This window comes from Coregonus clupeaformis, chromosome 7 (assembly GCF_020615455.1).
Source record: "Coregonus clupeaformis isolate EN_2021a chromosome 7, ASM2061545v1, whole genome shotgun sequence".
Taxonomy (NCBI): Eukaryota; Metazoa; Chordata; class Actinopteri; order Salmoniformes; family Salmonidae; genus Coregonus; species Coregonus clupeaformis.
The window spans coordinates 9,908,998-9,932,714 of record NC_059198.1 but is presented as its reverse complement, the minus strand read 5'-3'; the positions used below and the strand labels follow the sequence as shown (position 1 = coordinate 9,932,714).

At 44.2% G+C, this 23,717-nt stretch overlaps 1 protein-coding gene, 1 long non-coding RNA gene and 3 other non-coding genes across 8 annotated transcripts; 4 read left to right on the top strand and 1 right to left on the bottom strand.

Moving 5' to 3' along the window:
* Nucleotides 1-104: 104 nt before the first annotated feature.
* On the bottom strand, nt 105-16,723 carry LOC121570397 (sphingosine kinase 1-like). The gene is made up of 5 exons (XM_041881857.2): nt 16,237-16,723; nt 6,503-6,652; nt 4,408-4,502; nt 4,130-4,245; nt 105-2,789 (listed from the first exon to the last, which is right to left on the bottom strand). Exons 1-5 carry the CDS (start codon nt 16,661-16,663, stop codon nt 1,895-1,897), a joined length of 1,683 nt encoding a protein of 560 aa, XP_041737791.1. The 5' UTR covers nt 16,664-16,723; the 3' UTR covers nt 105-1,894.
* Nucleotides 16,724-19,554: 2,831 nt separating this feature from the next.
* On the top strand, nt 19,555-23,713 carry LOC121568985. 4 transcript variants are annotated; one of them, XR_006001317.1, is made up of 7 exons: nt 19,555-19,731; nt 20,294-20,367; nt 22,477-22,512; nt 22,779-22,840; nt 23,067-23,095; nt 23,308-23,367; nt 23,622-23,713. It is a non-coding gene; the product is annotated as an uncharacterized LOC121568985 (long non-coding RNA). The 4 variants fall into 4 exon arrangements; XR_006001319.1 differs by lacking the exon at nt 20,294-20,367; XR_006001320.1 differs by lacking the exon at nt 22,477-22,512.
* On the top strand, nt 20,467-20,536 carry LOC121570810. Its single transcript, XR_006001549.1, has one exon. It is a non-coding gene; the product is annotated as a small nucleolar RNA R38 (small nucleolar RNA).
* Nucleotides 22,626-22,698, top strand: LOC121570812. Its single transcript, XR_006001551.1, has one exon. It is a non-coding gene; the product is annotated as a small nucleolar RNA SNORD49 (small nucleolar RNA).
* Nucleotides 23,154-23,226, top strand: LOC121570811. The gene has a single exon (XR_006001550.1). It is a non-coding gene; the product is annotated as a small nucleolar RNA SNORD49 (small nucleolar RNA).
* Nucleotides 23,714-23,717: the final 4 nt, after the last annotated feature.

Here is a 23,717-nt window from a genome sequence, read left to right as displayed (position 1 = left end):
TAACTGTAAGTCGCTCTGGATAAGAGCGTCTGCTAAATGACTCAAATGTAAATGTCAAATGTATGGGGTGAAAGGTACAGTATGTTTAATATTATAATAATACATTATTTATCCTGATACCAGTCACTTTCTCCTAATCTCTCCCTACATTTACATATCTAACTCAATACTCCAGTATCCCTGTACATTGTAAATGTGGTACTGGCACTGACCCTGTATATAGCTTCCTCTCCTATTAGTTATTTCTCATGTTTTTTTTCTCCCTTGTTTTTTTTCCTTATTAGTTATACTTTTTTATATGGAATACTGCACTGTTGGGTAGGGCTGGCTAGTTCAGCATTTCACTGTACTTGTGCATGTGACAAATAAAACTTGAACTTTTATTTATCTAAAGGCATGTCAAAGTCAGGTACAGGCACAGAAATGGAAGATGGAAATCAGAATGGGAGAAGTTAATATTACATCTGCAGTCAGCGTACCTTCAAGTAGAGTCATTTTAAGCATCCTTTTAGATTCATTATACAGTACATTAAAACCATTCCACCCATTTGACATTTTGAGTCAAACCAAACCAAGGGTGTGCTCTGGGATTAGTTAAGCCAGTAGTTGTTATACCTCTGGGGTGAACTCGACCTGGCATGAACTGGTGCGAGGAGAACTGATGATAATGCTCACATTTGACCTCGTCTCTGCTCCAGTGCACTAATGCTCATCATCTCCGCCCTGACAAGAAAAAGGCCACAGTGGAGAGCACAGCACTCTGGCCTGGTCTCTCCAGATCCTATTGATCAAGTCAATTTGCAAAACCCACTGAACCATGCAGTGCTGCGTAGTGCAAAATCCTGTTTCTCTTCTTAGTGTGTGCTTGGACAGAAAAAAACGGAAACTTTTATATTATTTTCTATCAGCTAGTATTTTTCATTCACCCATAAAGCTTAAGAATAAGGACACATTAGGTGCTGATGGCTCCGAAATCTTGTGAAGGAGGAGGGAGTACAATATTAAGACAGCTAGAAGAGAGGGATCATATGTAGCAGACCACCCCCCTCCTTCTTGCTAAGTGCTGCAGATCTGAAAGGGAGTGTTAAGCCTGTGTGTGTGTGTGTGTCAGGAAGGAGGTGGTCCAAGAAGCATGTTGGCTAGAGCTGCAGCAGCAGCTGGGTAGGAGACAGGCGAGATATATTTGAAGGTAACCTCAGCTGGCCAGGTTCCTGAACCTCCAGGCTGCTTTAACACGACCTCACCAGCACCTAACCCCTTCCACCCCATCCATTAAACATAGAGGTAAAGTGGAGGTTTTCACTGATGAGAGAGAGAGAAGAGTAACTTAATATCATTGGTGGAGGTCTACAATGCTGCATTCTCCCACGTTGTGCTTCTCCATAGAAAACCTATATCAATGAGTGTATAAAGTATATCATGAGGGGGGAAGGCCTTCATGTCAGGCCCGTGTCTCATCCTCCACAGAATGATTACCCCGGGGCTAGATAGCGGACGTAGAGCTGGTCGCCTGCCACATCCTCGTGGGACAGAAGAATGTGCTTCTCTTCACGTGTGTCACACTTATTAAGTCAGACAGCAGAGCACACAATGCACTCCTCAGCCGTGGGCCCCTCCCTACTAAACACACCACTCACCACACCCTCTTAGCTGAGACCAGCCAGCTGCAAGAACATCCATGGCTTTGACCCTGAATGAAGCATGGAGAGGAAAGGGAGGGATCTATGAAAAATAGGACACAGAGATAGATACCGAATGTATCTGTAGAAAAATAGAGGGGGGATTTTCCAAATGCTGATATAATGTCTTTGGCACTTTGTATATACAGTAGACAGAGTAAGAAAGGGAGCGAGTAGTCAGAGCTGTGGGGAGGACAGACGCTCCGAGTAGATTCTCAGCCTGAGATGAGCCTGGCGATTCCTTCATGAACCTGGGCCTGTACTGGCCCGTACTCCACCATCTCCCCGTCCACAGTGATCGCTCCCTCAGGGGTGAGAGGCTCCAGGCGAAATGCCTTCACCCTCTCATACACAAGGTGTGGGCAGTCAATGGCCAGGTGGGCCCCCTTCTCCATGGCCATGAAGAGTCTGAGCAGGGCTAGCCGGGAGATGCCTGCACGCACATACAACAGGTGGATGAAGCCATCGTCTGCTGCGGCCCCAGGGGCGGCAAACATGTCCTCAGCCAAGTGGGACTGGAACATGGCCAATACCAGTACAAAGTCTTCCTCATTCACTACTGTCCAATGCTCAGGCACAGGCTGCCCCAGGTCTGCTAGGAGTGAGTCAGGAGGCCCCTTCTGGTTGGCTGGTTGGGGCTCCGTCTTCATGGTGGTGATGGCATTGTTGGAGGAGTTGTGGGCGGTGTTGTGGTTGGAGTTTGTGCTGTGGTTGTGGCGAGAGTTCTGATTGGGGGAGTTGTTGGGCCCACAGGGTAGAGATGAGCAGAGGGAGGAGTGCTGGGGTGTGGAGGGAGGGGCATGGGCCTTGGTGCCCTGGCCTGGCTGCAGGGCCTCCTTGACAGGCAGGTATGCCAGCCTACCCTGATACACCCTGAGGGAGGCCAGGCGCACCAGCGTACCCACCAGGAAGCGCATGGCGCCCACGAGGCGGTACTTCTCACTCTCAATGTCGATGTCGGCCACGAAGCCCCAGGCCAGGGAGAGGAAGGAGAAGATGCGTTGGCTGGAGGCCAGGTGGACAGAGACCAGGTCCAGCCGAGACACCAGGCCTTTACACAGCAGGAAGCCACAGCTCAGCAGCAGCTCCTCACCCAAGGCCGGGGGAGACCTGCAGGGAGTAGTAGTCAGCTCACAGTAGACTGGGGCAGTTAGGTATCAGTCTGTGGTTCAATTGAGCCGGAGCTACTCCTTCACCTAAAAGTAATGACCCTAACCCTAACCCTAGAATGGTAATACATTGTACTTACAGCAGTAACCCTCGCCATAACCCTAACCCTACCTTCATGGCTACACCCCGGTTCAACCCTAACTCTAGCCATAACCCTAAACCTAACCCTAGGTTCATGTCCACACACCGGTTAAACCCTAATCCCATTGTTTTAAAGTAACTGTCCAGTGAAAATCTCACTTTTAAGTTCATATTCTGCTAACTCATACCCAAATAAGGTTGTTGACAAATTTTTGTGGTCAAAGTATAACTTGGAGAAAAACACTTAATTAACCCCAACTAAAACTATCTCAAACTGACCGTTTCAAAAATGCTTGCATCTCCTCATAGAGTATGATGTCATACTCCTGAGGAGGATGAGCTGACCAATCAGCGGTCTAGAGGAGGATGAGCTGGCCAATCAGCTGTCTACTCACATTAATATTTGTAATGACCGGTATACCGTACGCCCACACCATTCTGTTGTTGGGGTATGCCCACACCATTCCAACACAGAAAAGCTGCTTTTTTTAAATTTTTGGAAGGAAAACTATTTAACTCATATTGTAAGTAATTATAGGTAATATTTCATAGAAGTCTGGAAACACTGGACAGTTACAGTACTTTAAACATAACCATCTGCACTGTCTGACTGTAAGATAATGGGGTTAGGGTTGAACCGGGGTGTGGACATGAAGCTAGGGTTAGGGTTATGGCTAGGGTAAGGGTTGTTGCTACGGTTAGCTGGGTTAGGTTTGAACCGGGGTGTTAGGGTTAGGGTTGTTCATAAGTTGCAAAGCTTTATTAAACTGTGATAGATATCTGATGTTATACAACTCTCTGTGTATTTTGTTGTTGTTTTCTGTTGATGTTGTAAAAGTAGGGGGCTCATATTTCACAAACAGCAGTAATAAAGGCGGTCCAGTAATAAGACACTAGTAGTAGTGCACTGAATTTCCAGTTGCTCTAAAACCCATTACATCACTCCATTAAAAGTAGTTATCAGCAACCCTCAAATAATCACTCTTCTTGGACTTTATGAAGTGTGAAGCTGAAGCAGACACTGGGACCCATATCTCTCCCTTGTCTCTGGAGAAATGTGCCTGCTCTGCCCAGTCAGCCAATGTGATAATTACATCCATAGAAAATGAATAAATCACCTTCTTTGTCCAGGCCGGTTTTCCTATCGTATTCCATTCTACTGTATTCTATGCATTTAAATGTCTCATTAGTGGACTTACTCAGTGTAGTGGTGGACAGAGGCTGCCAGGGCGTTTCCCGAGCCCCCTGGTAAGATGCCCAGTGGGGTCTGGATGGCCTCCTCCCAGTCCTCTCTCTCCAGAAGACCATTCAACACCTGACAGGACAGGCAAACACACACAAACAGCATCAGGCCATGATCCTCCAACTGAGAGTTGTACCCCACAAACCCCACTGCTTATTCAAACAGTCTTAGGGAGACTTTAGACAAGTTAGCTAGGCTGGAAATGTGTTAATGCGGTGTCTATACTTGGCGCACCTCGAACAGCAGCCCGTCTCCTGACAGGATGACCAGAGCGTCCCACTGTGACAGATCAGTCTCTCTCACCAGGTCCCTCGCATGGTTCTGGTGCTCTGTGGGGAATAGTGAGAAACGCCATGAGAGAGAGGGACAGGGAGAAGGAGGGAGGAAAGAGAGAGAGAATAAGATCCGAGAGATGACCTCCCTTCACCAGAAGCCCCCAGGGAGGGATCAGTGAGATTAGAGAGAAAAGGGATTCAATGCCCTTCTATCAGTCCATACATATAACATTAGACCATGCAGTGACTATTCAACCGGCCGATGGCAGTCTTCAAAGCAGCCAGGCCTTAGTGCAAACATCTGCCACTGGTGTGATGGTTAATGTGACGACTGGGGCCGACTCTGTTTGTTTAGTGGAGTTTTTATTGGAGATGTCCTTGAGACAGTCGCGCTGCAGGGGGTCTTATTGGATTACCCCTAAGCACAATGTCTAGCACCATTCTGCCAGCTGAGACTTGTGTTCTGCAGCAATGATCTGCTCTGCTAAAGGCAGTACTGTGTTTGTTTGTTTCTGCAATTGTGTGTGTCTATGCCTGTGTCTGTGTGGGTGTGTTGAGGCATTGTCATCACAAGGGCATTATTTTTCTGCTAGAGTTACTGTATATTTCGAGGATTGGAAAAACGACCAGAAAATTCAATTACTACATCCACCCCCACCCCCCTCCTCTCCTCCTCCTTTGCTAACATAACATTTACCTGTCCCCTAGCCCTCCCTCACCCACTGAGTCTCCTTTAAGTCCATGCTGTTTGGTATGTGTGGGGAGACTGAGAGAGCAGTGATGCGGTCCTGTGCTGAGGGAGGCTGCTGCGGCTGACTCAGCATTCTATGCTGCTGGCTTGAGGCTGAGGCTGCACTTCCCAGCCCTCTCCTTATTAACAGGGTCACTGCCACACGCAAACACACACAAGCATGGGCTACCGCACCAAGTCCCATTAAACAGTACACACTATTTCTATCTCTTGACTTTCTGGATTTTATGTAATCCTCTCTTCTGATGAGCTATAGCTTGGTAGCTACTTTCTGTTAATGTGATATGAACCAAGGTCCCTTTTGGTTTAGGATGATACCAACGCATGCCCAATAGAACTGTTTTCTGCTCTCAGTTCCTGAATACATTGCTACTTGAACATTGAACTGTTTTCCACATCAGTTCCTGAGGGAGACACACGCATGCAGGCGCACACACGCACATGAACACACACCACAGAAAACCCCAGATTCACCTCCTCGCTGAAACACGATCCTCTCAGTGTGCCGTAGTCCTCTGGCATAGACTAGTAGGTGACATGATAGTTCTGCAGGGCTCCATTCCCTAAGTGGAGGCAGGCAGGGCGGCGAGGTGGCGCTGGTTAATCCACTCAGACAGGCTAGCTACAGTACCCAGGCAGTGGAGGGGAGGCAGTGCTAGCTGAGCGCTAGCTGAGAGAGCCTCTGGTGACCCATATTCTCCCAGCCCCAGCTCTCAGCAGCCCCAGGTCGGCACCGCCACGCCGACCGTCGGTAATTAGACTGTCTTTTTTCATCACCATCCAGATGCTAACCTTCCCCATGTCCTCTAGGACTGCACTCACACTCTTTCTCCTCTCTCTCTGTTCTCTCCCTTTTCAGTTATTTCAAAGATTAAGACGGCAATGAACAACTCGTAGGTGTCTTGGTGATGGTTTGTAACGATGGCAGAGATAGCTTTTTGTCAGCTGTACTGGGAGCTGGTGAAGTATAGGTGGTGGGGTTGATGTGTAGCTGAAGTGATTTTTAAAAGTGTTTCTGGCTCCTTGGATTGTTCCTGCTCGCTCAAAGGGACCTGACTTTTATTCAGTGACTTTGACCTCATTGCTACTGTAAGGGAAAAGCAGTTGAGAGTACATAATACTGGGAGCAGGGGATCCGACAGGACAGTGCAGAGTCACACACTGTGTGTGTGTGTGTGTGTGTGTGTGTGTGTGTGTGTGTGTGTGTGTGTGTGTGTGTGTAATCAGGGCAGTGAGATAATAGGGCTCGGGGAGGTAGGTGTATAAGGGACTGATTGTTGACCAGTGTGTGTAGGGGACTGACCAGTGATGACCAATGTGTAGGGGACTGAAGCCTCGGTGAGCATGGGCTCTATGTGCCCGGAGAAAAGCTGTAGCGCCTGCCCCCGCCCACTCTGGGGGTTCACCAGCACCATGACCCTGCAGGGCCGCCGTACCTCAGAGTACACCACACCTGAGAGAGAGCGCGAGAGAGAGAGAATAGAAAAAGACAGCAATAGAGAGAGATGTAGATCAACAGAAGAGGGAAGAAGGAATAGTTTGTGAGTTGGTATTCTCAAGCTGTCATGGGAAGAATTGCTCCACTTAATTTTCTAGTATCAAGGAAACATCAATCATGTGACTCTTCCAAAATGTTTTACTGACATCAATGAAAGGGGTTATGAAAGGGGTCTCTACCCTCTAGATCCCTTTGCAGAAAACCATTGTTCAAAAAGACAGCATTAAACAGTGATGCCAAGGGCAGTGACACCCTTCACTCACAGATGGTGCTTGAAGTTATTGTTTTTGTGATCCACTTATTTCCCCCCAGAAATGTAAGTCTTACAAAACACATGCTCACCTCAAGTCATTCGCCTAATGTTGTAGTTGAAGACATGCTCCGGAACTTTGGCGAATACTAAGTATTTTTTAAACCTCCCTCTTTGGGCTGGATGTGTCACTCTGTAGTTCATACATGCATAATCTATGAGCAGAATTACTGTTCTACCTCAATTAGCCACAAAATCAGGGACCCCTTTTGGCTCATGAGTGCTACTTTCAGAACTACTGGCTAAAAAGCATACAAAAGTACCTGAGAATTTCTTTAAGTAATGCTACTCTGTTATGCTCTGTGTGGTTATCTTTAGAATTATCACCAGACACCAACGGAATAATTAAAAGCTGGCAGAACTTGTTCAGCTGTTGCAGAGTGGCATGAGAGATACATTCAGAGACAGTTGTTGTTATTTAACTCAGGATGAACTCCTAGCCTATGATACTGTAGTTACTATAGATGCCCTTGTCTTTCTGCACAGGGGACACTGTCTTCTCAGAGGCCATAGTGAATCACAAGAGAGAGATTTAGGGCAGTCCCCGACAAAAAAAAATCTTGGTCGACCGAGAGTGGTCTGTTCTTTCGACCAATCGATTGTTCCAAATTTTAAAAAGTGTATTTTTCCATATATAGACACACCATATGTTTGAATAAATTAAACTATATGTAGGCTACTGAGCTTGTCTGATGCTTTAAGCACTGCGATTAAAAATGAAGACACACAAATTACTAAAGAGGGGATAAATATAGCCTAACCAGAAGAATAAAACCTGTTCCCGACCCGACCCTCCTTCTCTCACTGCCCGCTGCTGCTGGGCTTCGCAGATTCTGCCATTATGCTCCTGAAGTTGCCGGTAATAGGATACACCAGCGGTTGGCAACCTTTTACATTTGGAGTGCCAAGTTATCGTACCATTTACCTGATCTGCGTGCCAGTTATGATTTTCATATGTACATTTTTGTGGAACAGTTTCATTTAATTTATAATAAAGTCTTCATGTCGCAAAATCAATGTCATGTGGTTAATCACAATTCTATCTAAAAGTAACTTCACGCAGTCCAGGTAGCCTAGGCCTACTTCTATGCGTAATCAGGTGCGTGTCGTTACTCAAGATTGACAGGAGCACTCCAAACAAAAGACAGTGAATAAATTGACAACTCGTAAATGGAATGAAATAAAGTGTAGCCTAGGTTGTGCGCTCTGCAAACAACGTTTCCACTCCTACAATGACAACGGTAAGACTGTAATAATAATATATATTTACATTTTAGTCATTTAGCAGACGCTCTTATCCAGAGTGACTTACAGTTAGTGCATACATTTTTTTAAAATCATACCCCCTGTGGGAATCAAACCCACCACCCTGGCGTTGCAAACGCCATGCTCTATCAACTGAGCTACATCCCTGCCGGCCATTCCCTCCCCTTCCCTGGGCCAATTGCGCGCCGCCCCATGGGTCTCCCGGATTCGAACCAGGATCTCTAGTGGCACAGCTAGCACTGCGATGCAGTGCCTTAGACCACTGCGCCACTCGGGAGATATATTTTGATATGTTTTTTTGAGCTTACGGCACCTGGTATTCCCAGACGATCTCCCGTCCCAGTACTAACCAGGCCCGACCCTGAACAGGCATGTTCAGGGTGGTACGGCCACAAGCATATTTATTTTACCCTGTTTTCTCCCCGAATTAGGTCCCTTGGCTCATCTCTGCAACTCCTCAATTGGCTCGGGAGAGGCGGAGGTCAAGTCATGCGTCCTCCGAAACATGACCTGCCTGGCCGCTCACTTAACCCGGATTTCAGCCGCACCAATGTGTCAGAGGAAACACCGTTCAACTGCTATGCTTTTTGATAATAATATATGGAATGCATTAACAGAAATTACCATAACCAAACAAACATTCTAGATTAGAAATTATGGTAATTATGGTAAATGTACTACTGGTGATACTGTAGTCTGCCATCCCCGCGGCCTCTGCAATGGATTAGTCCACTCAAACAGGCGTGAATCAAACAGGTGTCTCGTGTGACATTATTTTTGTATATTTGCCACTGCTCGACTAAGAAAATCTCGGTCGACCAAAAGCCTATCGACCAAACAATCGACCAGTCGACTAAATGGGGTCAGCCCTAGAGAGATTACACTTTTTTTTTGTGGTTATGAGTTGTACTTCAGACTCAAATGAACCCTGTCAGACATTATCAGCACCGGATCAAGGTTGGCAGTTGAGCATTACCCTCTGAACCCTGCACGTGCCACATGCAGAAGCAGCTTCCCATTAGAAGAAAACAGGCCCCCTGGGGCTCCTTGTGGCCCCCCAGTGAGTGTGAGTCCAGTCCTGCTGGGCATTGGGACCGGTCCCATGGGCCTAATTGGAATCCTGGGAGCAGTGGAAGAGCCAGCGCGCTGCCCTGTAAAATGCCATCCTGTAGCCTCATGCCAACAGGACTGGCACCAGGACATCCTTACCCTGCTGTGCCACTGTGCCTACACACAAGGCCCCTCTGTCTGGTTCATGCCCAGTTCCGTCTGAGCGGAAGTGGCCTCCCCTGTCACCGCCCAGAAACCCAATTACCAGCCGGCTGACCTGGAGTGGCACCTCCTACTCATTTGGCTCCTGTGCAGGGACAGCAGAGGTACCGAAATATCTCAAAGTGAGGTGTGAAACCAACAGAAAGAGCAGTATTAAGACAGTATCAAAACACAGTCGTGCTAACTCTTCCCCATTCATACAAAGGGTTGCCATTGTCTTTTTTTATTACTTTTTAATGTCATGCTCTGCTATATTCTGTTGTGTTTCCTGGCTCCTGACTCCTTCAGTCTCCTGTAGCAGTACATTAACGGTTGCTTGGGGCTAAAACTTTCAAACATAGGGCCTACCATTGTTCAAAAGCCTTCAGCTCCCAGAAACCTCAGAGTATACATTGAGGAAGCATTTCCATGGTTCCTGGGTCAATAAGAGGTGTGCTCTAACATATGTGCTCACAGGTGATCTAATCAGTCAAAGACCGGTTATCATTATTAGGTCCATCTATGGTAAAACTGGGTATGGAAAACATATCAGGTTGACATTAAAATAAGTGTACGTTTGTGCACCTATGGACTGCAACTAGAAATACTGTATAGCTCGGTGTTTCACTTATCACAGGAAAAAACTCCTTCACATGGATACAGCACGAAAGCAAAGCTATCCGAATTTAAGTTAGTTATCAGAGCTTGATAGTTACGAAAGTTTCAGTAGCTTCTGTATAGCAGTCATACAGGGTTCATTATAGCCTTGTTTACACCTTGCACTAAAATGTGATCTGATCAATATGATCCAATAACTATGTGATCAAGGTTTGTCGTGTCTACACATTGTATTAAAATGTGTCTCTTATCCGTTCACTGTGTCCGCATTGTGACCAGATTAGCTGGTGCCTCCCTGTAAGCAAATTATTTGACAGATATTCTTTCAAAATAATATTTAAAAAATGTATTTTAAGACAGTTGCTGATCCCATAAGTCAATGGTGTTAGAGGCTGGTCTAATGATGATTTAAATAGTTTGACCATTCCAGATCTGTTTACACTTGACTGATATCCAGACACAATCCGTGCCTGACTACCTCCGGAGGAGGTCAGGAAGATCTGATTACAATCAGATCACAATGTGTTTTTTCATCGTCTACACCTGTCTACAAATGTGGGCACAATCAGAATGTTGGCAAGATCAGCACAAAAGGCGCATGTTAGCAGTAGGTATGAACAGGGCTTCTGTTGCAGGCGGTGATCTTCACCAGCCAAGTTAGTTACAGAAACAGTGAGGGCCCTAAATGAGGAGCCAGCTCAATGTTGTTTTTGATTTAATAATGAATGCTTTGATGCCCATTCCCTGAGTGATATTTGGTAAAATGCTGCCCAGGGACATTTCTGTAGAAACAACCTTTTAGACCGTGTGTGTGTGTGTGTGTGTGTGTGTGTGTGTGTGTGTGTGTGTCTGTGTGTGTGTGTGTCTGAGGCTGTGGTTAAGTGCCTGTGGACAGATGTGACCCTGACTCATGCTGAAGGGCTGTCTGACAAGCAAGCTAGTGTGTGTGTTTCACTGAGGAAAAGGGTCAACAGAGAGGTGAGGTGGCTGAGTGAGTGTGAGTACTAACAAGTACTGAGGCTAGGATCAAATGAACTGAACTGATTAACTCATCAACTTTGCTGTGTACAATCAATCTAGTACTAAAGCAATAAATATAGTATTACCAAACACCTGAATTTAGAACATAATATCTCTCATTATGTCCACACCTTATTGCATTATTGCTATGACATCACTATAAGTGAAAACTAGCTAGAACACTGAGAAAAACAAAAAACAATGTTTGTGAAAATGGCTTTTAGTGAAATCTTGCTGTCTCAGGTGTCCCCAAGGTGTAACACTACCTCCATGACTCAGACATAGCTGGCATATCTGCAAGCAAGCTTAAGTCCAAGATCAGGGTGGGGGGTTAGACACCCAGCCCACAGAGGTAGAGCCAGAGGCCCTGACAGCCTGTCACAGGCAGGCCTGTCTGAGGGAGCAGAGTGGGAGATGAGGGCCCCGGGGGACCAGCCTGGCTGGGGTGAGAGGCCACTGATGTAGCGGGGGCACCGTTCAGCTCTTGTCTCCATCACTGAGAGACACTGTGGCGTCAGCAGAGCATTGGGCTGTAGGGAGATATCACAGTGACAGATACATACCCTCTCTGTGGAACACACACAGAGAGACAAAATGTTGAAGTTTTAAAGCTAATTTCCTGCAATTATACACATTTTGCCATGGGGCGGAGAGAACATTTTACAGTTTTAGAGCTAATTTCCTGCAATTCTACACATTTTGCAATGGCTTATGCCGTGTTCTTATGCTATCCGAGTGACTCAAACATTATAACAAAATCAATTGTTAGATTCTACCTGACTGTCTACTTATTTATTTTTTAGTTCTCAAAGATGATCTTATTAAAAAATATATAGCTCCATTATCTTTTCTACATACTTTATATCTGGTTTTAGTCGTTTCAGTTTACACTGAAAACTTTTTACCATCCCGAAAGTCAAGACAGACTGAATTTCCTTACAAAAATGCAGATATTATTTTTATGGTACCTCTAAGCATTGCAAATAGCAGGATATTACCTTCCATGTCCTTTGATGTGCAAAGGTGAATCACATTGTATGAGGATTCCATTATTTACGCCTCATTCAGTCGGTTATGACCTGGCTGTGACAGGAACTGAATGGTAGACTGCAGATACTTAAACACACACTGTGCAGTCATTACACAGTCAAGCTGTGTCTGAACCTCAATAAAACAACTGGAAAAGGAATATTTAGCATCTACAGTTTCAACAAAATTCTGTGGTATTATGCACTGAAAGTGTGTGATAGCTTTCCCTAAACATAAACCTTACAGCAAAAAAGCAATTGCCTTCTTAATCCGACCTATCCAGCTGCGTCACCAGATAAAATGAAATGAATTAACATAAATATCACTTTCAGGCTATCGATAGACACTTCATTAATATATGCGAATTGACATTTGAAAAAATCTCTTTGCTGGCTTTTGAAGTCCAGCAGGTCAGAAATAATGCTACCAGCTACCTCTCAGGTCAGGTTACCATCTGTCTGCTTGGCAAAGCTCTGAAACTCCAACTCCTGCTGGCTCCAGGCCTAGGGTGCAACTCACACAAAGACTCTAGTCTCAGTTGCCTTGGACACCTAAAGGGCAATTCACGGGGCGACCTCATTCCTTATTCCACCAACACCTGACTCCATCTCTGGCAACCAACATTCCAAATCCGTCACTGCCAAATCAAATATCCGTTTCCTCTAGAACTATGCAGCTGAGGGGTCTAGAGAGTGCCCCTAAGCATGGGCCCCTAAGCTGATAATAGGCAGGCACCCCTGTTTTATGGACACCCCTGTTTTATGGACACACTCACTCTGTGTAATGGGGAATATTTAAGATGAATAAAGTTGATATTCAGTTAAGAGTAATTAATACAATGCTTAGCATATGTACAGTGGGGAAAAAAAGTATTTAGTCAGCCACCAATTGTGCATGTTCTCCCACTTAAAAAGATGAGAGAGGCCTGTAATTTTCATCATAGGTACACGTCAACTATGACAGACAAATTTAGAAAAAAAATCCAGAAAATCACATTGTAGGATTTTTAATGAATTTATTTGCAAATTATGGTGGAAAATAAGTATTTGGTCACCTACAAACAAGCAAGATTTCTGGCTCTCACAGACCTGTAACTTCTTCTTTAAGAGGCTCCTCTGTCCTCCACTCGTTACCTGTATTAATGGCACCTGTTTGAACTTGTTATCAGTATAAAAGACACCTGTCCACAACCTCAAACAGTCACACTCCAAACTCCACTATGGCCAAGACCAAAGAGCTGTCAAAGGACACCAGAAACAAAATTGTAGACCTGCACCAGGCTGGGAAGACTGAATCTGCAATAGGTAAGCAGCTTGGTTTGAAGAAATCAACTGTGGGAGCAATTATTAGGAAATGGAAGACATACAAGACCACTGATAATCTCCCTCGATCTGGGGCTCCACGCAAGATCTCACCCCGTGGGGTCAAAATGATCACAAGAACGGTGAGCAAAAATCCCAGAACCACACGGGGGGACCTAGTGAATGACCTGCAGAGAGCTGGGACCAAAGTAACAAAGCCTACCATCAGTAACACACTACGCCGCCAGGGACTCAAATCCTGCAGTGCTAGACGTGTCCCCCTGCTTAAGCCAGTACATGTCCAGGCCCGTCTGAAGTTTGCTAGAGTGCATTTGGATGATCCAGAAGAGGATTGGGAGAATGTCATATGGTCAGATAAAACCAAAATAGAACATTTTGGTAAAAACTCAACTCGTCGTGTTTGGAGGACAAAGAATGCTGAGTTGCATCCAAAGAACACCATACCTACTGTGAAGCATGGGGGTGGAAACATCATGCTTTGGGGCTGTTTTTCTGCAAAGGGACCAGGACGACTGATCCGTGTAAAGGAAAGAATGAATGGGGCCATGTATCGTGAGATTTCGAGTGAAAACCTCCTTCCATCAGCAAGGGCATTGAAGATGAAACGTGGCTGGGTCTTTCAGCATGACAATGATCCCAAACACACCGCCCGGGCAACGAAGGAGTGGCTTCGTAAGAAGCATTTCAAGGTCCTGGAGTGGCCTAGCCAGTCTCCAGATCTCAACCCCATAGAAAATCTTTGGAGGGAGTTGAAAGTCTGTGTTGCCCAGCGACAGCCCCAAAACATCACTGCTCTAGAGGAGATCTGCATGGAGGAATGGGTCAAAATACCAGCAACAGTGTGTGAAAACCTTGTGAAGACTTACAGAAAACGTTTGACCTGTGTCATTGCCAACAAAGGGTATATAACAAAGTATTGAGAAACTTTTGTTATTGACCAAATACTTATTTTCCACCATAATTTGCAAATAAATTCATAAAAAATCCTACAATGTGATTTTCTGGATTTTTTTTTCTCATTTTGTCTGTCATAGTTGACGTGTACCTATGATGAAAATTACAGGCCTCTCTCATCTTTTTAAGTGGGAGAACTTGCACAATTGGTGGCTGACTAAATACTTTTTTCCCCCACTGTATATGTTTCCCCGTTCTGTAATACACCATTTCCAGTGTTCTATTTATGACACTCATTTGTGTACGGGTTGATGGTCACTAGACTTGTCACTGAATGTTATGGATTGTTCTCATATCATTTGATAGTGATTGATGCCAGAGCTACTGAAGGCACAAGGACTGAGGACACAATGACATTATGAACACTGTGTGATTCTGTAGCAGCTGGCAAAGTCACTGTCTTTTGTTTTGACTTCGGACAAGGCTCTCGGCCTGATATTTAGAGAACATTTGGTAATGTCTGATTAATATATAAGTACCTTCTCAGAGAAGGACCGTTAGACGTTTTCTATGTTTCTATGCTTGAGGGTGTCTCCTTGTTGTAACTTGTATTAAACCAAATTGATTTATGATTGACTATATCCTCGACTGCTCTCCTTTTTGTTCAGATGGAAATTCCCTTTAATTCTGCATATTTAGGCCAATGGCACATGCACTCCTATCTTATTTGTGTGACTGTTCTTGTTTATCAGTGTTTTGTTACTTGTCGTGTTCTATGTTTTTGTGTGGACCCCAGAAAGAATAGCTGCTGCTTCGGCAAAAGCGAATGGGGATCCGAATAAACCAATCTAATAATGCAATTTAACAAAGCGCACACTAATGCTCAACATTTAATCTTGTAGCAATAACTTGGATTAACTCAACTCAAAATAATGTGTGATATTCTGACAGAATGTCAGTATAATATTTTGCATATGGCTCTCCCTGTGGCAGCTTCATCCACAACAAATGATCTCCTCCTCAGTGAGTGATAACTGGATAATTAGCATAAGCAGCACTCTGCTTCATGTTCAGAACTGATTCAGTAGGGTCTGTTGGGTCGCTGCACATGGACCTAGGTCTATGACATGGACTGGAGATTTCAAAAGCAGGCATTTGAATAGGGTTGTGTTGTAATAAGGGTTTTCCTGATCCAAGACATTGGGCATAAGCACCATTAGATAAAAAATGATCAGTTCAATTACTTGACTACTTGGGTTCAGCAATGTTGCTTGTGGGATTACTAAATTACCCCTAACAAATTATGCAGAAATCTCACAGTTGCAAATCTATGCAAATGATTTCACTCAGAGAACGGTACGTGGCAGTCATCCTCCCACAGCAGGTAAAGCTGGTTCTTGGGTGTGAGAGAGGAATGACATTCCATTTCCAGAACATTCCATTTCCTTCTCCAAACTTGCCCAGTCTCAGGACAGTCAGTTGGCACGTAAGCCTCTCCTATTCTATAGAAACCGAGTAGGCAGGTTGGGAATTACTGGACCTCAGGTGCAGTATGGGATAAAGGTGATGGAAAGTTACCCTCACATTTTGAACTTAACTTATAAGCCCGATTTCCCTGGGCAGAGTATAAAATTCATACTAAATAAATGAGGAAACATATATACCCACAGTATATGGCAATGATGACAGACTTTTCAGGCTATCCATATACATAGCCTTAAGTCTGATGCTGTTTGACTAAATTAAATTAGAACCTACGCCCTCATCAAACATAGCTATACCAGAAAGAAACAACTGTTTTATTTCAACTATGAAGCCTTGCTTCTCACCATGTCGTCGGGGTATCTGGCGGATAGAAGCCTCTCTGATGGCACGCGCCCATCTCTCTGCCTCTTGAAGATTAGTGAGAGGGTCCTCGACCAGTGCGACCCGAAAGCACTGCTCTACTTTCTGCCGGGCCATGCCTGTGCTCATCCATCGTCTCTTGAACGGGTAGAAATAGGCTGTAACGAACGCCCCAACGTCTGCTTCGTCCTCCACTTTATAAGCCCGGCAGCCAAGACAGTCAGTTAAGTTGAAAACCACCTTATCCTGACCAGGTGACGATGATATCTTTTGAATAGTGAGAGCACTCTCCGTCAAACTCACAGAATATCTGACCTTTGCGTTGAGCGAGTCCGTGAATTCTCCATAAAGCCCTTCCACCACACCGTTGCGCTGACGGGATGGGTCCGGTTCGGCGATGTCTTTATCCATCCCGTGGACGATGTGATCCGCAGATCCGTGTGTGGTCGATGAGGAAGACTGCGGCTGGCTACCCCTTCCCGTTTGACTGCTGTTGGACCCGGAGTCAACCAGCTGTTTTCCTTGTTGAAAGGTCTCTTCCTAGTGACTGAAAGGGGAATCACACACACTGAGAAATCAAAGTTGGACAAGGATGCCTCATGTCAGGAATCCACCCATTCTCATGGAATGTAATACATGTTTTGCATCTTGAGCAAATATTACCATAACCCATTTTGCTGCAGGCTACTGGTTACATTGTTTATCAGTTAGGCTTATTTACCACTTTGCTATTTACCTCATGGATAATGAATAGGCTAGGCTACTTCAAGGCCCCATTTTACCACTAGCAAATAATGCGATCTATTGATGTTAGAATATTATTAGGAAAGACGAGATGCAATGCTTTAGATTAATTACTCTCTTATAGCCTCACCAAATGCAATTAGGTATTTTTAAACCAAGGCTCTCATTTGTCTATTTGTAGGCTATATGGTCAGAATATCTCATCATGTTGTTCAAATCAATCATTTAGGTCTAGACTACTTGTGTATATACAGTACCAGTCAAAAGTTTCGACACACCTACTAATTCAAGGGTTTTTCTTAATTTTTACTATTTTCTACATTGTAGAATAATAGTGAAGACATCAAAACAATGAAAGAACACATATGGAATCATGTAGTAACCAAAAAAAGTGTTAAACAAATCAAAATATATTTTATATTTGAGATTCTTCAAATAGCCACCCTTTGCCTTAATGACAGCTTTGCACACTCTTGGCATTCTCTCTACCAGCTTCACCTGGAATGCTTTTCCAACAGTCTTGAAGGAGTTCCCACATATGCTGAGCACTTGTTGGCTGCTTTTCCTTCACTCTGCGGTCCGACTCATCCCAAACCATCTCAATTGGATTGAGGTCAGGGGATTGTGGAGGCCAGGTTATCTGATGCAGCACTCCATCACTCTCCTTCTTGGCCAAATAGCCCTTACACAGCCTGGAGGTGTGTTGGGTCATTGTCCTGTTGAAAAACAAATTATAGTCCCACTAAGCCCAAACCAGATGGGATGGCATATCGCTGCAGAATGCTGTGGTAGCCATGCTGGTTAAGTGTGCCTTGAATTCTAAATAAATCACAGACAGTGTCACCAGCAGGGCACCCCCACACCATAACACCTCCTCCTCCATGCTTTATGGTGGGAACTACACATGCGGAGATCATCCGTTCACCCACGCCACATCTCACAAAGACACGGCGGTTGGAACCAAAAATCTCCAATTTGGACTCCAGACCAAAGGACACATTTCCACCGGTCTAATGTCCATTGCTCATGTATCTTGGTCCAAGCAGGTCTATTTTGTATTGGTGTCCTTTAGTAGTGGTATCTTTGCAGCAATTGGACCATGAAGGCCTGATTCACACAGTCCCCTCTGAACAGTTGATGTTGAGATGTGTCTGTGACTTGAACTGTGAAGCATTTATTTGGGCTGCAATTTCTGAGGCTGGTAACTCTAATGAACTTATCCTCTGCAGCAGTGTGACGAGGTGTGAATGAAGGAGTCAGGCGCAGGAGGTAAAATACCGAAGTCCAGAGTTTATTCCGTTTACATAAATCAAACACCCAAAGTGTCAAACAAAACTATTACAAGGGAAAACATCCACCTTTGCATAAACACAGTGAATAGTAGCTCAACCGAGCTACACGCTCTCACAACAAACAATCACTCACAAAGACAAGGGGAACAGAGGCAACACTTATACACATACTAATTAGGGGAATGAGCACCAGGTGTGTGTGATTGACAAGAGATGACAAGTGGAGTGATGAGAATGGGATCGGCAGTAGCTAGTACTCCGGTGACGACAAACGCCGAAGCCTGACCGAACCAGGAGGGGGGGGGGCAGCCTCTGCGGAAGTCGTGACAAGCAGAGGTAACTCTGGGTCTTCCATTCTTGTGGCGGCCCTCATGAGAGCCAGTTTCATCATTGTGCTTGATGGTTTTTGCGGCTGCACTTGAATAAACTTTCAAAGTTCTTGAAATGTTCCGTATTGACTGACCTTCATGTCTTAAAGTAATGATGGACTGTCGTTTCTCTCTGCTTATTTGAGCTGTTCTTGCCATAATATGGACTTGGTCTTTTACCGAATACGGCTATCTACTGCCTTGTCACAACACAACTGATTGGCTGAAACACATTAAGAAGGAAAGAAATTCCACAAATTAACTTTTAAGAATTCACACCTATTAATTGAAATCCATTCCAGGTTGGTTGAGAGAATGCCAAGAGTGTGCAAAGCTGTCATCAAGGCAAAGGGTGGCTATTTGAAGAATCTCAAATATAAAATATTTGTATTTGTTTAACACTTTTTTGGTTACTACATGATTCCATATGTGTTATTTCATAGTTTTGATGTCTTTACTATTATTCTACAAAGTAAAAAATAGTACAAATAAAGCAAAACCCTTGAATGAGTAGGTGTGTCCAAACTTTTGACTGGTAGTGTGTTTCCATTATTATTTCACAAAGTCGGATATATGCCTGCTATGTCCTGGAGTTCATGCCCCCCAGTCTGCCACACGTGCGTAAATGTGCACCAAGGGACACTGGCTTGCTGCAGAGGGCAAAGAAAGAATAAAAATATGTAAATGAAATCACAAATATGTATTAATAGGTGCATTCAGTGAGACAGATTGCAATCACTGATTAAGAAATTAAGTCACCCAATCCAACCGCTAAATGTGTAGCCCTCCGGATAAGTGCGCCACTTTAAGTCTGCGCTGGAAAATGCAAAACCCTCTCCCTACTGGTCCAAGATTGGTCACATGGGGGGCATGACGTATTGACATTTATAAATACCTACCATAAGAACAAATTCAGTCTTTCACACGCTTTTCAAACACTGAACATATGGACTGCAGAGACTGTCTGGTCGATTAAATTTTTTGGGGCTAACTATCTGCCTTAACTCATCATAGCATAATGCTTCAAAAACGGTCTACGAGCTCGAATGTCGACCAGCCACCATGAATGTAAATTGTAAGTAACCACTGAATTTTAGCCACGTGCAGAAGTAGCTAGTTCGCTAACTGCTAGCCACACGACAAGCTAACGTTAGCTAACTTTCTAACCAAAAGTCTAGGCCTTGCCTGTTTAAATAAAATTGTAGAACCCTGGTGTTTCTGTAGCTCAGGTTAGAACATACGATAACTGATTTTTCTTATCACCTAATAGGTTTTAGTGTTGGAGGCATTATGTTTAGTGTTGTGCAGGTCGCCTGAGGTGGGGAAACGTGGCCTGCGCCAACATTTACGGCACACTTAAGCGAGTTATGATTAATTTACTAGCGCAGAAACTGTTAGCTACATCGTTTCCACTGTAAATTGTATCTTCTTGCAGGTGGTTAGCTACAATGTACATTTGCATTTGAGTCATTTAGTAGACGCTCTTATCCAGAGTGACTTACAGTTAGTGAGTGTATACATTTATCATACTGGCCCCCCGTGGGAAACGAACCCACAACCCTGGCGTTGCAAGCGCCATGCTCTACCAACTGAGCTACAGGAGACCTATCCGTCTGATCTTTGTCTGCACCTTTCAGAGCGATTTGAACGGACTCCCATCTTAACTGATGTGGACTGACGTCAGAAGTCCTATGGCCTGGGTCCACTCGAGGTAAAACAATCTCCATTCTCGTTTGACCAGCTTTAAATTGGGCAGTTTGGTGATAGTCAGATGGTTTGAACAGATGTAAAGGATGTAGATGCTTAATTAACAAGCCTGTGATGAAACAAGTTATCCCTGTCTGAACAAGTGTTGACTTACTGAAACCCCTGAGGCTTGATGGGAGATTCATATGATTTGAATGGGTACGTTTTGGCAGTAATGCTTAGTTTGGGTCAGTTGAGTGAGTGAATAATGTATTGTGTGGAATAGTTTCTCAAGGTTAAATGTAGCTATGTTGCATAGCAAGATCATGATTACATCTCCCGAGCAGTGGCGGCTCCTGAAAAAATTCTCAGGAGGGGCAATTTTTCTGATGATTTAGGTGACCTACACACATTTTTAAAAAGATATGTCCAGCAACAACATGAAGACAGGGGCAGCATATAAGTCAATACCAGAATCATTTATTGACTGATCTCAGGGAGTGCTCCTAATCTCAGCTTGTTACCTGTATAAAAGACACCTGTCCACAGAAGCAATCAATCAATCAGATTCCAAACTCTCCACCATGGCCAAGACCAAAGAGCTCTCCAAGGATGTCAGGGACAAAATTGGAGACCTACACAAGGCTGGAATAATAATAATAATAATAATAATAATATGCCATTTAGCAGACGCTTTTATCCAAAGCGACTTACAGTCATGCGTGCATACATTTTTGTGTATGGGTGGTCCCGGGGATCGAACCCACTACCTTGGCGTTACAAGCGCCGTGCTCTACCAGCTGAGCTACAGAAAGTGGATACTCATGGATGCGCATCGCAATTGTAAAATGTCAACACAATTGGAGACACCACGTCATTTTTGGAGACATGTTATTGACAGTAAACTATTGTAGATGCGACTGCTAACTAAATAAAACATTTTAGCTGGCTAGCTAATCATCTTAGCTAAATGTGGGGCAAACAATTCAGTTATTTACCGTTAATTTGAGGGATTGGGGTGAAAGAAATCGAGTTACATAGTGATACTTTACGATATACTGTATTGACAATATCGCAATATAACCATATCCACCCTGTCCAAAGTCTCTACTTGGTCTCAGTTCTCCAGTAAACTTGTGATTATCAACACTAACCTCATCGTTGTGGCGGCGGACAGCTAGCCTGTATCCCTCATCCAGTTGAGTGGCAATGTTATTTTTTCGTTCGTACCATTTTTTGGAAAATCCTCGGGTGTAGGACTTCCCCCCTTTAGTAGAAACCTGTTGAATTATTAAATTTGGTCTGGGAGGTCCTAATTGTTTCGTTGCCAATTTATCTTCATTTGTTCGCCGACAAAAAGGAAATTCTTTCAAAGACACAATCGAGTTGCACTGAAGCCTAGCCATGTTGATAGTAGTAGTGAATTGATTGACGCTGCTACCCTCTCTTTTCTTAGTTACGTTCATGTGACGAAAGCGCGTAAGTGCAAGCCCACAGACACCCATTGAGATTGTATTGAAGGCTCTGAAATTTGAAAAAAATAGATTTTACATGGGAGTCTATGACAGAAGTTCTGGGCGATTTTCAATCTGACTGAAATCGCCCCAAAAGGGGGTGGAGCCATTTGAAGCACGACTTTAGCCTGATTCGACATTTAGTGGCAGTGTGGCACTGTGGCAGATCAGACGTATAGATTACAACACTGATAACTACTGTTGCCGTGATATAATTGATTAGAAAAAAAATCCCTTCCTTTTCCCGTTTGGCAGTGCGTCGCCCATATCGCCCTATTGAACAGGCCGTCCCTGCTCCCGAGTGGCGTAGTGGTCTAAGGCACTAGAGATCCTAGTTCGAATCCAGGCTCTGTTGTAGCCGGCCGCGACCGGGAGACCATGGGGTGGCGCACAATTGGCCCAGCGTCGTCCAGGTTAGGGGAGGGAATGGCCGGCAGGGATGTAGCTCAGTTGGTAGAGCATGGCGTTTGCAACGCCAGGGTTGTGGGTTCGATTCCCACGGGGGGCCAGTATAAAGAAATGTATGCACTAACTAAGTCGCTCTGGATAAGAGCGTCTGCTAAATGATTAATTGAAGTCATGCAGTAATGGACTAATATTGATGAAATATATTCTTATAGTGCTGTGGCCTCGGCGGGTGAAGGGACAGTTGATTGGTAAGTGCTTAGATAGAGCCTCTATGGTCTCTTGTGACTCAAAGATCATTGAATTGATCCAGTAGACATTCTTTAGTTTTACTATGCACTATAGACATAATGGTGCCTGTAGTTTCAGTGATGAAATTGCTGCATAGGAAGTGCCATCTGATGCGATAACTGACGCTGGCTGAAGCTGCTCTGAGAAATGCACAGCCCTGAATGTACACATGCTTTTGACAATTGTGGTAATGAGAACCAAACTAACATGGTCATTTCTTTTACAGATCTGCCAACCTGGGTGTGATGCCATGAAAATGATTCAATGAAGTTACTCCCATGAGAGCAGGTAACCACTACTTTGGACATTAAGCGTTGGTCAGATTGCTGATGGTAATGGTAGTTAAGCTGTGGATGGTGTAAGTAACAAGTCTGTGATGAAACATGTTATCCCTGTCAGAAGAACAGTGTTGACCTATTGAAACCCCTGAGACTTGATGGGAGATTCATATTGTGGGATAATGATTAAAGTATTTAATGATGAACATGTATTAATATATATATTTTTTTTATAGTGCCAGAGGGTCAAGGGGACAGTTGATTGGTAAGTGCTCATCTATGTTTTGGGTTTACTTTACACTGGACATAATGGTGCCTGTGGTTTCAGTGATGAAATTGCTGCATAGGAAGTGCCGTCTGATGCGATAACTGACGCTGGATAAAGCTGCTCTGAGAAATCCACAGCCCTGAATGTTGCCATGCTTTTGGCAATTGTAGCATTGAACCAAATTAAAAACATGGGACATTTCTCTACAGGTCTACAAACCTGGATGTGACCCCCTGAAAATACAAGTAACTCCAATGGAATGAGATCAGGTAACTACTACTTTGGCCATGAACTGAATTAGTCTTATGGCTGATGATTAGATGGTTTGAGAAATAGAGGTGCAGATGTGAAGAGGGTAACAAGCCTGTGATGAAACACGTTATCCCTGTCTGAACAGCAGTGTTGACTTACTGAAACCCCTGAGGCTTGATGGGAGATCCATATGTACTCAATTTCTGTTTTTGTAAGATAACAGTTGACTGCTGGAACCCTTCCTTGGCTTACTAGATGTTTTTCATTTTAGGTCATAGGGTGAAAGTGGTGCCAAGAACAGGATTCAAGAACTGAAATTCACCAAATGACTGATCAGTGACTGACTAAAATAAACAAGTTCAATGCA

Coding starts and splice junctions, on each gene's coding strand:
- LOC121570397 (XM_041881857.2), bottom strand. CDS start 16,663: ATGGATAAAGACATCGCCGAACCGGACCCATCCCGTCAGCGCAACGGT. Junction 4,503..6,502: donor CTACACATTGGTCATCACTG/GTCAGTCCCCTA, acceptor TATTCCCCACAG/AGCACCAGAACCATGCGAGG. Junction 4,246..4,407: donor GAGACGGGCTGCTGTTCGAG/GTGCGCCAAGTA, acceptor CTGTCCTGTCAG/GTGTTGAATGGTCTTCTGGA.